The 12,460-nt window shown below is 31.9% G+C and overlaps 1 protein-coding gene and 1 long non-coding RNA gene across 3 annotated transcripts; one reads left to right on the top strand and one right to left on the bottom strand.

The window, feature by feature from the left end:
• Positions 1-2,840: 2,840 nt before the first annotated feature.
• Positions 2,841-4,204, bottom strand: LOC111715449 (uncharacterized). Its single transcript, XM_023490773.1, has 4 exons — positions 4,038-4,204; positions 3,761-3,944; positions 3,306-3,655; positions 2,841-2,946 (listed from the first exon to the last, which is right to left on the bottom strand). The coding sequence occupies exons 1-4, from the start codon at positions 4,202-4,204 to the stop codon at positions 2,841-2,843; spliced, it is 807 nt and encodes a 268-aa protein (XP_023346541.1).
• Positions 4,205-6,125: 1,921 nt separating this feature from the next.
• LOC111715447 (uncharacterized) lies at positions 6,126-8,390 on the top strand. Of its 2 annotated transcripts, XR_002768229.1 has the most exons (3): positions 6,126-6,768; positions 7,815-7,910; positions 8,298-8,390. It is a non-coding gene; the product is annotated as an uncharacterized LOC111715447 (long non-coding RNA). The 2 variants fall into 2 exon arrangements; XR_002768228.1 differs by lacking the exon at positions 8,298-8,390 and having other exon boundaries at positions 6,135-6,768; positions 7,815-8,051.
• The last annotated feature ends 4,070 nt before the right edge of the window (positions 8,391-12,460 follow it).

A 12,460-nucleotide genomic window follows, 5' to 3' on the forward strand; every position in this document is an offset into this window, starting at 1 on the left:
CAAGGTCAGCCTTTTAATAAAATTATTATTTTAATTTTCATTTTAATTGCTGCATTTCTATAGAATTGTAGTTATACAACTATCCTATTATTTAATTCTCTAAGCTATATTTTAGCAAAAGAGAATTAAAACATATGTATCATAGATCTTTTGTATATCTTTATTGTCATGAAGTTTTCCTTGCTGTTATTAAATAATTTGTTGTAATTATTTTCAAAATATAGCCTTCTGGAACCATCTTCTTATGAAAATAAAGTTCTGTTTTGTTTTCACTTAATGCAAAAAACTGGAAATTCTATAAAAAAGTACAATTTGACTTACAGTTTGCACAAGATTTGATCCAGTTTAAACTAGGGTTTGCAAAAAAATGTAATATATTAGTAAAACAGAAAATGCAAAAATTTGGCGAAAAAATTTGGATTTAAAAAAAAAAATGCTATAAAACAAAATACAGCTTTAAATAAAAAAGGAGGTTCATTTTTTTACTTTGCACCCAGCAAATCATCAGGATCAAAATTTTTGAAACAATTGTCCTTTTCTTGTCCAGTTTAAACTAGGGTATGCAGCAAACAAAACGGTTCGCGAAAAAATGTTAAAATATTTGTTCGCATTTTGCAAACTTTTTCACAAAATTTCATTTTTTTTGCAAAAATAAAAGAAAAATGCTAATAGTGAAATTTTGCAAAACAAAATTTGCTAACATATTTTCTCAAAATGCAAACTCTTCCTAATAATATTTGTTTTTGTATTTTTTGCTTCATTCATTTTGCAAAATTTTGAAAAAAAGTTTTTGAATGTGAAATGTGAATTTTTGCATTTTTTTGCAAAATGTTTCATTCTGTTACTGTTTGGACATACTCAAGATGAAATTGACATTTCAAACTAATTACTGACTAGATTCTTTATACAGCTCTATTCGCTCTATTTGATAGCAATTTTAAGTTTTTTTCCTCAAGGTTTGAAATAGCTTGAAATAGGACAGTAGGAAAAAAGTAACATGTATAGTTTCTTCACTTAATCATATTTTTTTAGATATTAGGATTTCAAATATGGAAGGAGGAGACAACATCCTGGCGAGATTTAGCTGTCTAATAAATAAATAAAAGCAATCCTCCTCCACACTTTTGCTCTAAATATCAGACTTTTAGACTTTCTTTGATAACGGAATATTCTTTCCTCTACAGATATAATAAACAACATACACAGACCAAATGTATTTAGACTAAAGGTATGGGCTGTAGGAATAGTGAATATTTATCTGTGAGATATTTGGACTGCTGAAGAATTAATTTCTGTGACAATTTTTGCCTGCCAAATAACTTGTTTTCCTTTCGTCCATACCTGTAGTTGTTCATACCTTGCAAAGACCAATTTTTACTTTAAAGATTCAGAATTTCTATGCAAAGATTGTATTTTGTATTTTTTGCATGCACCTTATCATTCATGCACACTACTGAGTTTATTCTAAATGTCCTTAAAGCAATAGCTGAAGATCTAACACATCTGCACACAAAGAGGTCATTACCATCTTTGCTCTAGAAAGCCTAGAGCTTCTGTAAATATGTAACAGAAAAGTCATATTAGTTTAATTAATTTTGAAAATCATATTTCTTGGAATTAAAACTTTTTTTGATCATTTAGAAACCAACTAACCAAAATTGCATAGTTTACAAATTAAAAAATTAAGGTTTCTATCAAAATTTTTTGGAGTTTTAAACGTTTATTATTTTATGATTTTCAAGTTATATGTCAAAAATGTTAGGTTTTTAAGAAGTTTGTCATACTTGGAGTTTTGGGAGTTTAAAAACATGCTACCATTTTTAAAGAATTTGAAGCTGAATTATTTATTGTTTCAGATTCAACCATGTTAAGTAAATCTTGGAATTATGATATTTATTTTTATTTTATATCCCGATTTGTCCCTAAACAGAGGTGGGGGGGGGGGACATTTGGCGCCCCCTCCTGTAGTTTTTTTCAATAGCACTCTCATGGTTGACACTATCACCTTGTGACTTTTGATGAATATTGATTTAAAATTTTTTTTAAAATTAATAGTCTGCTTTGTTAAAAAAAATCTAAAATATCTTGTTTGTGACTAAAGCTACAGATTTAAAAACTATATTTTTGAAAAGCCCTTAAAAAATGGAGACAGAGACATGAGTCAGACTTTGATATTTGTTAAAAACAAAACAAAATATTTTTTTTTATTTTTCTTACCCTTTTTTGGTATTGTTTCAGCCCTCCCTAGCACTCAAACTACTAAAGTTATCGGTCAAATTTTTTTTTCATTAAGCTGGCCTTGAAAAATTGGGCTATAAACATGCATTACAACTGTATGCCTTTTCTCCAATGTCATTTCTTGGGGGAGGTGCAGGACGCCACCCCCCCTGTACATAGATTTAGACCCCCTAGCCTTTACAGGGTTAAATAAAAATCACCTTCAGTAATGGCTCAAAAAAAAAGAAATAAAAAAAGAAACTGTAATTGAAAACAATTTGTAGCAATATTTGAATTAACTTGCTGTATACCATTTCCCTTACTACAAGAACCAGACTGCAGCCTGCAATACACACTGTCTGATTCCTAAGAAATTTATGGTACAAAAATAAACAAATTGCAATGTATGTTTCTTAATATATCAGTGAATTTTTAATTCTAATCATAATTCCATGTTTTACTTTACACCTTCCAGGCGAGCCATTGTTTCGACATTTCTTCTTCTTATTTTTGGTAAGTTATGTAGACTTATTCTAAATCTTTAATTAGAAATCTGAGGGCAAAACTGTTTTATCTAAAACCTTCTTCTGCTATATTTATCCTAACCAGTACACCTTGGACATTCAAGGCCTGATCTCTGTCCAGGAAACATTAGTTCCAATACTAACACTTGGTCCACTGAGATCAAAAATGTGCACACATATAGGGTTTGTATATTCTGACCCATACCTAGAGTAAAATTTGTTAATTAAGGCATTAACAACTTAACTTTAAAGACCAAGAAAAAAAGTAATTTCTGAACTCAAAATTATAAAATGTGTTTTAAACCCTCTTCAAGACAAAACTTTTGAGTAAAATTTGCAGTTCAAAACAAAACTCAGTTTCATATTACAAATTAAGTCAGTGAAATTAACTGCTAAATCATATACAGTATCTAAGTTTCCACATTTTATTTTTTAAATAAGTGAATGGATTTAGCTACACTCAGTTAAAAAGACGACGAGTCTAAATAAATATTTTATTAACTGATAAGGATCTTATTTTGCAAATTAAAAAAAAATAAATTGTACATAGATGGCAGGAATAACCCCCAGCTTGCCACGCCTTCACATCCGGAGGAGCAGGAACTTCTTACTCTGGCATGTCTGTGATGGTTCCGTCTTGGTATAACTTCAGGTTTGATTAGGAACACCACAGACTTTTTCACAGCGGAGGATGGGTCAGGAGGCTGTTTTGCTGGTTGAAGAGGAGGACATCCTCTAGGCGGAGGAGCCACAGGAACCACTGGAAAGTCAGAAAACACTGGTTTTAAATGGTCCAGAGAAACAGCATCTACCTTAGTACCAATCTGGAGGCAAAGAAACTTTCTCTGCCGCTCCACAACCAGATAAGGACCCGATACAGAGGAGCGAGTGAAAGTTGTTTGCTGGCATCTTCTCTTACAAACACAAACTTTGCAGTCTTAAGGGCAGTAGGGATTTCAGCTGGAGGCAAATGTTGGGCATGATGAGGCGGAGGAGTAGAAAAACCAACTATTTATTACCTTCTCTATTTTGCTGACAAATTGAGAACTTGGAAGCTCTGGGGTGTCTAGGAATTCACCAGGGATCGTCAGAGCAAAACTGTACACTACCTCTGAGATGGGGAAACCTGTGTCTTCCTTGGGAACAGAACTGAGTCCCAACAAAACCAGAGGCAGGTGTGAGCCCCAGTCGGAGTCAGCAGCTCTGGCTTGGAGAGAAGACTAAAGGGATCTGTGAAACGCTCTATCATACCATTTGATTGTGGATGGAAACTTGTTGTTCAAGAGGTTGAGATACCCAGGAACCGACAGACTCTGGTCCAGATGGAGGATGTGAACTGTGCTCCTCTGTCTGAAGTTAGAGTTGACAGAAATCCAGGTTGAGATGAAAGCTCTCACGCAAGCCTCAATAGAGATGGAGGACAAAGGAACTGCTTCTGGCCAGAGAGTGGTTCTGTCAATCATCGTTGATATATAAGAACAGCCTTGACTAGAGGTGAGAAAACCGTCTTGAAGGAACAGGAATGGCAGAAACTACCTGTAGTTGTTCATACCTTGCAAAGACCAATTTTTACTTCAGATTCAGAATAAAATATTACAGATGGTTTTAGACAGAGCCAGGCAAGTTTATAACTATTCATCATGGATCAAGATTATCATTTTTTCCAAATATAGTCAGAAGTATATCAGCTCTCAACCCGGCAAGTTTATTTTTATTAAAATTTTATTAAATGAATCAATTCAAAAACATTTAAAAAGCTTTTATCTGATATCTTGCTTTTTTGAACAGGTTCAAAGCTCAGATTTTTGTTACATTTAATTTAATAAATTGTATTTAATTTAAGACTATTTTTTTCTTCTTATTAAGAGCATGAAATAATTTCAAAAAACATAATAATACGATTAATTTTGTAATTTAAGAATTAATTAAAGAATTATTAGGTAAAAAACAGGATCAGAAATTTTTATCAAAGGTTTGAAAGTTTATCAAATTATTTGATCGCAAATTGGATAAAAGTAAAATTGTGTTAAATAATTTTATATATTTCTAATGTAGTTCGTTTTTTATTTTCAGAAAATGAAACCTCTATCCAGGTCACCTTTACAGTATATTGTTTCTGTAACTGGTGTTGGGTGCTTAATACTTTTTATTTTCATCTTTGAATTTCTTTGAGGAAAGGTTACCTAGAATTTATATTTATAACTAAGGAGATAAACAAAACTTAAGGAGCAAATTGTTAGTAACTGCATTACAATTTTGGTACACATTGAAAAATTTATGTAATTCATGCAGTTTATTCAAAAATGTACATGAAAAAAAAATCATCATTTTTTGCATAATGCCATTTTATAGTTATAGAACCAAAAATTTTGCAAAAGAATTGAGTCTTTGCCACAAATTCTAATTATCTAATCTCTATATTTTAACCAAAAGTCTTAGACCTTTGATAATTCTGTAAAATCAAATAAATAAAATTTTAAATATCAGATGTTCACACCATCAGAGTCTGAGGTTGAATATTTAACTCATCGATTTTGTCAAGTAAAAATTTAAACCTGGAAATCATGCATTCTATTACGCAACATTTCCATTTATGAAAATGATTTAATCTGACGTCCAAAGTTTTAAAATGTTTTCCTCGGTTATCTGAACTAACTAACTTCAGCGTGTAATCCGAAATATATTTTGAACTTTGTTAGTGGTACAATTACATGATCAAATTGAAATTATGAAACAGAACAGCTCATGATTAAATTTAAGTCTCAACTCATTTTTATTCGGAAATTTTGTGCATTCTTTAGTTATAGACTCAGGTTGTAAAGATATAAAGATTAGAAAATTTAAGCTTGTGGCAAAGATTCTGATAAGTACCTAAACCTGGCAGTTCCATAACATTGTTCTTAAAATTTATTTCCATGCATTTTTCCAAAAATTAGGAATGATATATACTTTGGAGAAAAAAACTCAGTGGGAGCGGTTGAACGAGCGGTTGAGATCTAGCCTAGACTCTATGCAGTTCAAAAAATAAGAAATGCACCTTTTTTCAGCAATTTTTTTACTTTAAACTCCACGATGGTTTTAAGATTTTTCAGCAACTTTTTTACTTTCAACCGCTGGTTTTCAGATTTTTCAACAATTTTTTTGCTTTCAACCATTTTCAGATTTTTAAGCAACTTTTTTTGCTTTTAACTGCTGGTTTACAGATTTTTCAATAACTTTTTTGCTTTCAACTGTTTTCAAATCTTTCAGCCACTTTTTTACTTTCTTCTGCTGGTTTTCAGATTTTCAACAACTTTTTTGCTTTCAACTTCTGGTTTTCTGATTTTTTAGCAACTTTTTGCTTTCAGTCCTGAATTTTTTATCAAGTGTGATTTTCATGCTTTTTTGTATGGCGCAGAAACCCATGATTTTGGTAAATAAAATCATATTTATGAAATGAAATCAAAGTTTTTAACAAAGTTGATAGATTGGAATGAAATCAAGTGTGATTTTCATGCTTTTTTGTGCAGCACAGAAACACATGATTTTGCTAAATAATTTCATTTTTGTCCTGCAGTCCTGAAATTTTTATCAAGTGTGAGTTTATTTTGATTCAGGATTGTCACAAATAAAAGAAAAGATTCTGTGTTAATGTACAGACGCATGGAAATATTGACATATAACCCAAATTTTGATTTTGGGGCAGTTTACACCAAACCTATAGATAATGCCCAACATAAAAATTTTTTTCAGATTTTCAAAATTAAGCCGTTTAGCTATAATTACATAATTACAAAAATATATGAAATATTATGTTTTCCTATATTTATGGACAAAAAATGCAGATGATAAATGTATAAGCTTTTTCCCAAAAAGTGTCTTAGAAAAATAGTTGCATATTTCAACATAAGTTTCAAATATTTATTTCCTGCTTACCAAGGGCACTGAGATGAAATTGCAGAGTATATTTGAAACCTTTGAAATATTTGAATTGAACAGTTGGACACCTGAACAACTTTTGCAACAGGTTGAACAAGCTCTTGCTAAGGTAACATTTCTTTGTCACTTCAACAATGTTGACAGGGTCAATTTTTTCATCTGACGAATATAACTTTTAATATACATAGGGTTGTTAATCGTTTCTTAAAATGATCATTAAACAATCATTTCGTTTTTGGAAAAAACAACCTTTTTAAAAACAACTCACTCCTTTTAAACTTTCAGAAAATAAATATCGATCGTTTCAGAAAATGATAGTTTTTTTAAAAACGATTTGTGACCGTTTTTATAGAATTGTTTTTTAAATCGATCTCTTTTGAATAAAACGATTGTCTTTGAAAAAAAAATGTATTGACAATTATTTTGATTATTGTTAACAAAAGGTTTTTGTTAACAATCTTTAACAAAGGGTTGTCATTAACAAGCGTTAACGAAACAACAAACTTTATAAAAATGACCGTTTTTGGAGAAAAAAAATTACATGCAACTTTATTGAATATCGTCTTACATGAAGTTAAAATGTTGCAGGGAGCTAAAACTTCTTAGAAATGATAAGTACAGATGCCATTCGGGTCAGTTTCCTCTCTTTGTTAACAATCGTTAAGGAAGGGTTGTTAATGATCGTTAACAAAGGGTCATTATTAACGATTGTTAATGAAACACCGATTTTTAGAAAAACGACCATTTTTATAAAACAAACTTTTTGAAACCTTTATGAACACCATGTTTATAGAATGTGTTCTGTCAGCACATTTTAAAAAGACTGTAATTGCATTTTCAAGTGACACTCCATTTAAAAAGGGACATACCCAAATTAAATAAGTACCCCGAAATCTTTAATAATATTGTGGAAGATATATTCATCATTTTTCTAGTTAGAAAAGTGTTAATCCTGATAATTTCTTTCTGAAGAAACGGTCAGTCGCAGGTCTAATAGGAATTATCGCGTAGGCATTCTCTTGGTGCAACATAGAGTCAATCACAGTTATTAATGTAGTTATGAATATAAATTTGTCACAAATTTTGTTTGTCTTAAAAATTATTTTCTTCCAAATTTTTTAATCAATTAAACAAAAGAAAAAATTTTATATTTAGGTTGATGAAAACAATGAGGCTAGTAAATGTAAGGACGTCCCTGGGATTGATGATGTTCTTCTTAAGCAATTGAAGAAGTCTATTCTAGAACTAGAAGTACTTTAGTGTTTGATATTATTAATAAAAATTCATTTAGAAAGAAATATCAAAACCTATAAAATGAAATCAGACAATAATGTGGCATTTTAACACATTTTAATGTATTTGAAGTTTTTAAATAAATATTAACGTCTTTAATAAGATTTAGATCATTTATGAGTGAAAACCTTAAAAAGAATGGAAAATATACTAGACTTAAAGGAACAATCTTTTTCAATGAAGTCTCTAAGCGCAATTTGTGTTTCTAACAATTTTAGATAAACTGGAAAACAATTTTAATTTAAGGACTGGGTTTCAATTAGAAAATAGAGGGTGATTAGGGTAAATAGGAAATTGGAAGTGCAATTTAACTCATTTCTACAACTTTTAAAACATAAATTACAGTGACTGTGATTAAACCCTCTACACCTTACAATTCTAGGATGGGAACCATACACAAATCAGGTTAATCATTATTTTTAATATTGTAATTTATCAGTCAAAGTTGACAATAAATGACAATAAAAAGTGATTAAGATGGTTACTTGGGTTTTAAAATTGATTTTCAAATAAAAGAAGCTCTTGAATTTGTTTGAATTGAATGCTATCTATTTTTTTCTTTAGCTTTGTTATATTCATTTATTATTAAATTTAATATTGTTTTGATTATTTGATTATTATATAATCACAAGAAATATTCGTTGTATAACTATGTACATATATAAAGATAAGTAAAAGAACGGAACGGAACAGGAATTGCTTGAAAAGAACGGTTAAAATCGTTAACACATTCTTATTATCAAGAACTTGTTCAAAGTTGGAAACGCATTTTAAGTCTAGAATGTGTTCTATATCCTCTAGAAATAATTAAAGATTTTTTATTGTAACATTTAATCCCTTGATATCGTTACAATCCCAGACATAAATCCTAGGGAAATCAAGATCAATCGTTGCCCCCCCCATCTTTGAGGGTTAATGCAAGACTTCACTTTCATTCCCAGTACCAGTTCATAATTCACCCAAACCTCTCTTCTTATGTATAATATCTATCTCTCAAGGTCTTGAATAAGTGGGTGGTTTAACATGACACATTTTATTGGTACAAATATATCTGTTAATATCTATTTATATTAAATCATATTCCATATATTNGTAATGTATATACAATTTAAATAAAATATCCCTTCATGAGAAGAATAGTCAGGAGAAATAATTTATTCTATTATGACCAGAGAACAGCCTCATTTTAATAAACAAACAAAAAATTCAAAAATGATGTCATTAACATTAACAAACGCTGATTGAACGAATCAAATCATTCAAATTAAAAAAGCTTCTCTTTAATTTCTTGTAAACTTGTAAGTTGAAAAATGCTTGTTAACAATTAAACTGAATTTAAAAAATTGACTTCATTATTATATTGCAATATTCTCCTACCAGTGTAGATACAAGTTTTTAATCTCATGACTATTTGTCTTGTTCCATTGTATCTTTTGTTGGCCTCTTGATTGATTGATTGATTATCGTTTATTTCTTTATGCCTAATTACTGGCATCTTAAATATTGACATACAATCTAAATTACTAACATATAAAATACAATTGTACTGATAAAAAAAAAAAAATAGATCTAAATCACAGTTGAGTAACTAGTCTGTAAGGCGTATGTTCCGAAAAACCCCAGCCTTCCCTCCATTCGCGAGTGACGTGCCAATGGAGGCTTAGCTGGGGAAAGGAACTTTTGGTCGTCATCAGTAAGTTCAGGAGTTAGTGTTTCTTCATCCAGGGTCAAACTGTACTCCTTTCTCATGTCCAGGTCTGCATCTGAACCTTACATGAGGTATCTCCTGATTGGGGAATCTGGTTGGAGATTTGGCTGTGTTTCCTTCCTGGAAGGCTGAGTTTCTTTGCGCAGTGTTGAGATTTTTTCTTTTTTTATCGTTGATGTTTCTTTTTTCGTTGTTGGTGTTTCCTTCTTTATTTTTGTTGTCTTCTTCATCTTTTTCTTTTGTTGTATCGATGTCTTCATTTTCGGTGTTTTCTTTAAAGTCGTTGGAGAAGAATTTGTGCTCTTTGTGCAGATGAAGATTGGTTTTCCATCCTGTTTCCTGAGTGCTCTGTCTCTGTGAGTATTTCTTACTCTTATTCTTCTTCCTTCCGAGTATTTGAGCGTTTCTGCATGTTTTATCAGTATGGAATCCTTGTTGTTTTCCATAAAATTATGTCTTCTTTTTTCCAGTCTGTCTGCAATTCCTCCTTCCTGTAAATAATCAAGGCAGTCAATTGTCGGTGTTTGTCTGTCCAGTCCATAGCTTGTTTTGATTGCTGTAAATTCTAGTGCATTGAGTTTTTTTATTGTATTGCAAGACAAATTTTCCCACAATATTTCAGTGCCATAACCTATGATGGGTTCTATGGATGTCTTATATACTTTATATAGTGTGTTTCCTTTAACATGCTTTGCAAATCTGTAAAGTTGTTTGATTCTACCATAGCAGATTTTAAGTTTGTCTGCTATATGTTTATGAAATGTACCTGTTTCTGAGAAAGTTACTCCTAAAAATTTAGCATGATCAGTATATTCTAATTTTTCTTTTTTCTCTCTGTCTAGAAACAGTGAGTTGTTCTTTATGTCTCTTCTTTTCTCTGGTTTGCTGTGTATTGCTAGCATATGCGTTTTTGTAGGCTCAAATTTGATTCTCTTTTTCTTTGTCCAGTCAGATAGTTGCCATATTTCTTTTTGGGCAAGCTCTATTAGCTTGTCGAGGTCTCTGTGTGTTGTTGCTGATGAGGTGTCATCTGCATAAACTGCTGTGTCGCTGTGTGCTGTTAGTGTGGTAGGTATATCTCCTGTGTTATAATTCCATGCTTCTGGCGCCAGAACAGATCCTTGTGGTACTCCTGATTCCATTTTTATCTGTCTACTTAGGGTGGTTCCTATTCTGATCCTCATGGTTCTATCTTGTAACCAGGTTCTGAGGAATCTTATGATTATGCCTGGTAGTCCATCCCTCATGGCTTTGTGTAATAGCCCTGTGTGCCAGACACTGTCAAAGGCTTTTTTTGCATCAAAGAATACCATGATTGTTGGTTCTGGATGGGTACTTCTGATTGATCTGGTGTATGAGTGAGTATACATTCTTTTCAGGTTTATCCCGGTACTCTTTCCTTTTCTGAATCCTGTTTGTATGACTGGTATTAGTCCTTTTTTGTCTAAGTATGGACTTATTTTTCCGAGTACCAATGATTCCACAATTTTTGCTCCTACTGGTAATAGAGATATAGTTCTGTAAGACGAAGGGTCTTTTGCTGGTTTGTCTTTCTTCAGTATGGGTACTACAATTGCCTGCTTCCATGGTTCTGGAAACATTCCTTTTTGATAGATTTCATTTGCTATCTCCAAGAGTTTTTGTTTCCCTCCAAATCCTAGGTCCTTAAATTGATCAATGACCAGATTGTCGTTACCCGGAGCTTTCCTTTTCATTTTGTTTATGACTTTGTTTAACTCTTCTATCGTAAAAGGTTTGTATACTCTTTCTAATTCCTCCTTTCCTTTCCTGCAGTTGTGTGTTTTTGTTTCGTTCCAATCGTTGTCTACTTTCAGGTTGGGTCTCGGTGCTTGTGGTAATGGTTCTTTGATTCTTTTGTAGCTGTTGCTGCATTTCATCTCCCAATTCTTTTTTTGATGTTTTGTGAGGTTGGGAGTATAGTTGGCTTGTTCTGTTTCCTTGTGCGTTTTGTTTTTTATATTCGTTGATTCGATGTCCCAGGTGAAGTTGTCTTCTTTAGCGTCGTTGCTGAGTGTGATCTCTCCTTTAGCTTGATCCAGTGCTACTTGTGCTGCCTCCCATTCTTCTTTGATTGTTTGGAAATAAAAATAGTTGAACTGTTCGTCTTCTAGAGGTTTGAAGGAGTCTTGAGCATGGTCTGCCATGAGGTTTGCAATTCCTTCTTCTGTGTTGCCTGTTGTTTCTTTATATTCCATTTTTCTAATTCCATTTGAATTTCTTCCTAGACCGCTTAGTCTTTTCATGGTAGAGTAGAATTCTCTTGGAGCCTTCCTTATATCAGTTTCTCCAAGTTTTGTGAGTTCCTTCTCCCAGCTTTCTTTTTTGATTTTAATTATGCTTCTGTTTATTTTTCTTGCGAGCCTGTGTATTTCTGTTCTGTAATTTTTTTGGTTTGTTTCCCAGTATGAAAATGTCTCTTGGTTGTAGTGGAACTTTAGGTTAGGTTGTGGTGTTCCTAGGATGGTGTTGATGGCTTCTTCTCTTTTTTTCCTGGTGTCTGAGGCCAATTTCCTGAGTCCATTTTGATATCTTCTCTTGAGTTGTATGAGTTGTATTAACCATCTGGGTTTAGTGTTTCCTCTGTTTGATACTTGTTTGTACATTATAGAGTTGTTGAACGCCATCTTCTGTATACTTGTGAATACTTCTATTTTTCTTTCTAATGTTTGTTCATGCCAGTTTCCTGTTGTTACTGCTGCTTCTAGTTCCATTTCTGTAATGTATTTGTACTTCCATTCATCATATGTTCTCCAGTCTGGGACAAATTTGATTTTAGATA

This window comes from Eurytemora carolleeae, unplaced genomic scaffold (assembly GCF_000591075.1).
Source record: "Eurytemora carolleeae unplaced genomic scaffold, Eaff_2.0 scaffold1788, whole genome shotgun sequence".
NCBI lineage: Eukaryota > Metazoa > Arthropoda > Copepoda > Calanoida > Temoridae > Eurytemora > Eurytemora carolleeae.

Bases quoted from the DNA above. Each gene is read 5' to 3' on its own strand.
- LOC111715449 (XM_023490773.1), bottom strand. From the start codon at position 4,204: ATGATTGACAGAACCACTCTCTGGCCAGAAGCAGTTCCTTTGTCCTCC. The intron at 3,945-4,037 runs GTATCTCAACCT...TCTCCAAGCCAG, and splicing joins CAGAGTCTGTCGGTTCCTGG to AGCTGCTGACTCCGACTGGG. The intron at 3,656-3,760 runs GTAATAAATAGT...TGTGTTTGTAAG, and splicing joins TTGTCAGCAAAATAGAGAAG to AGAAGATGCCAGCAAACAAC.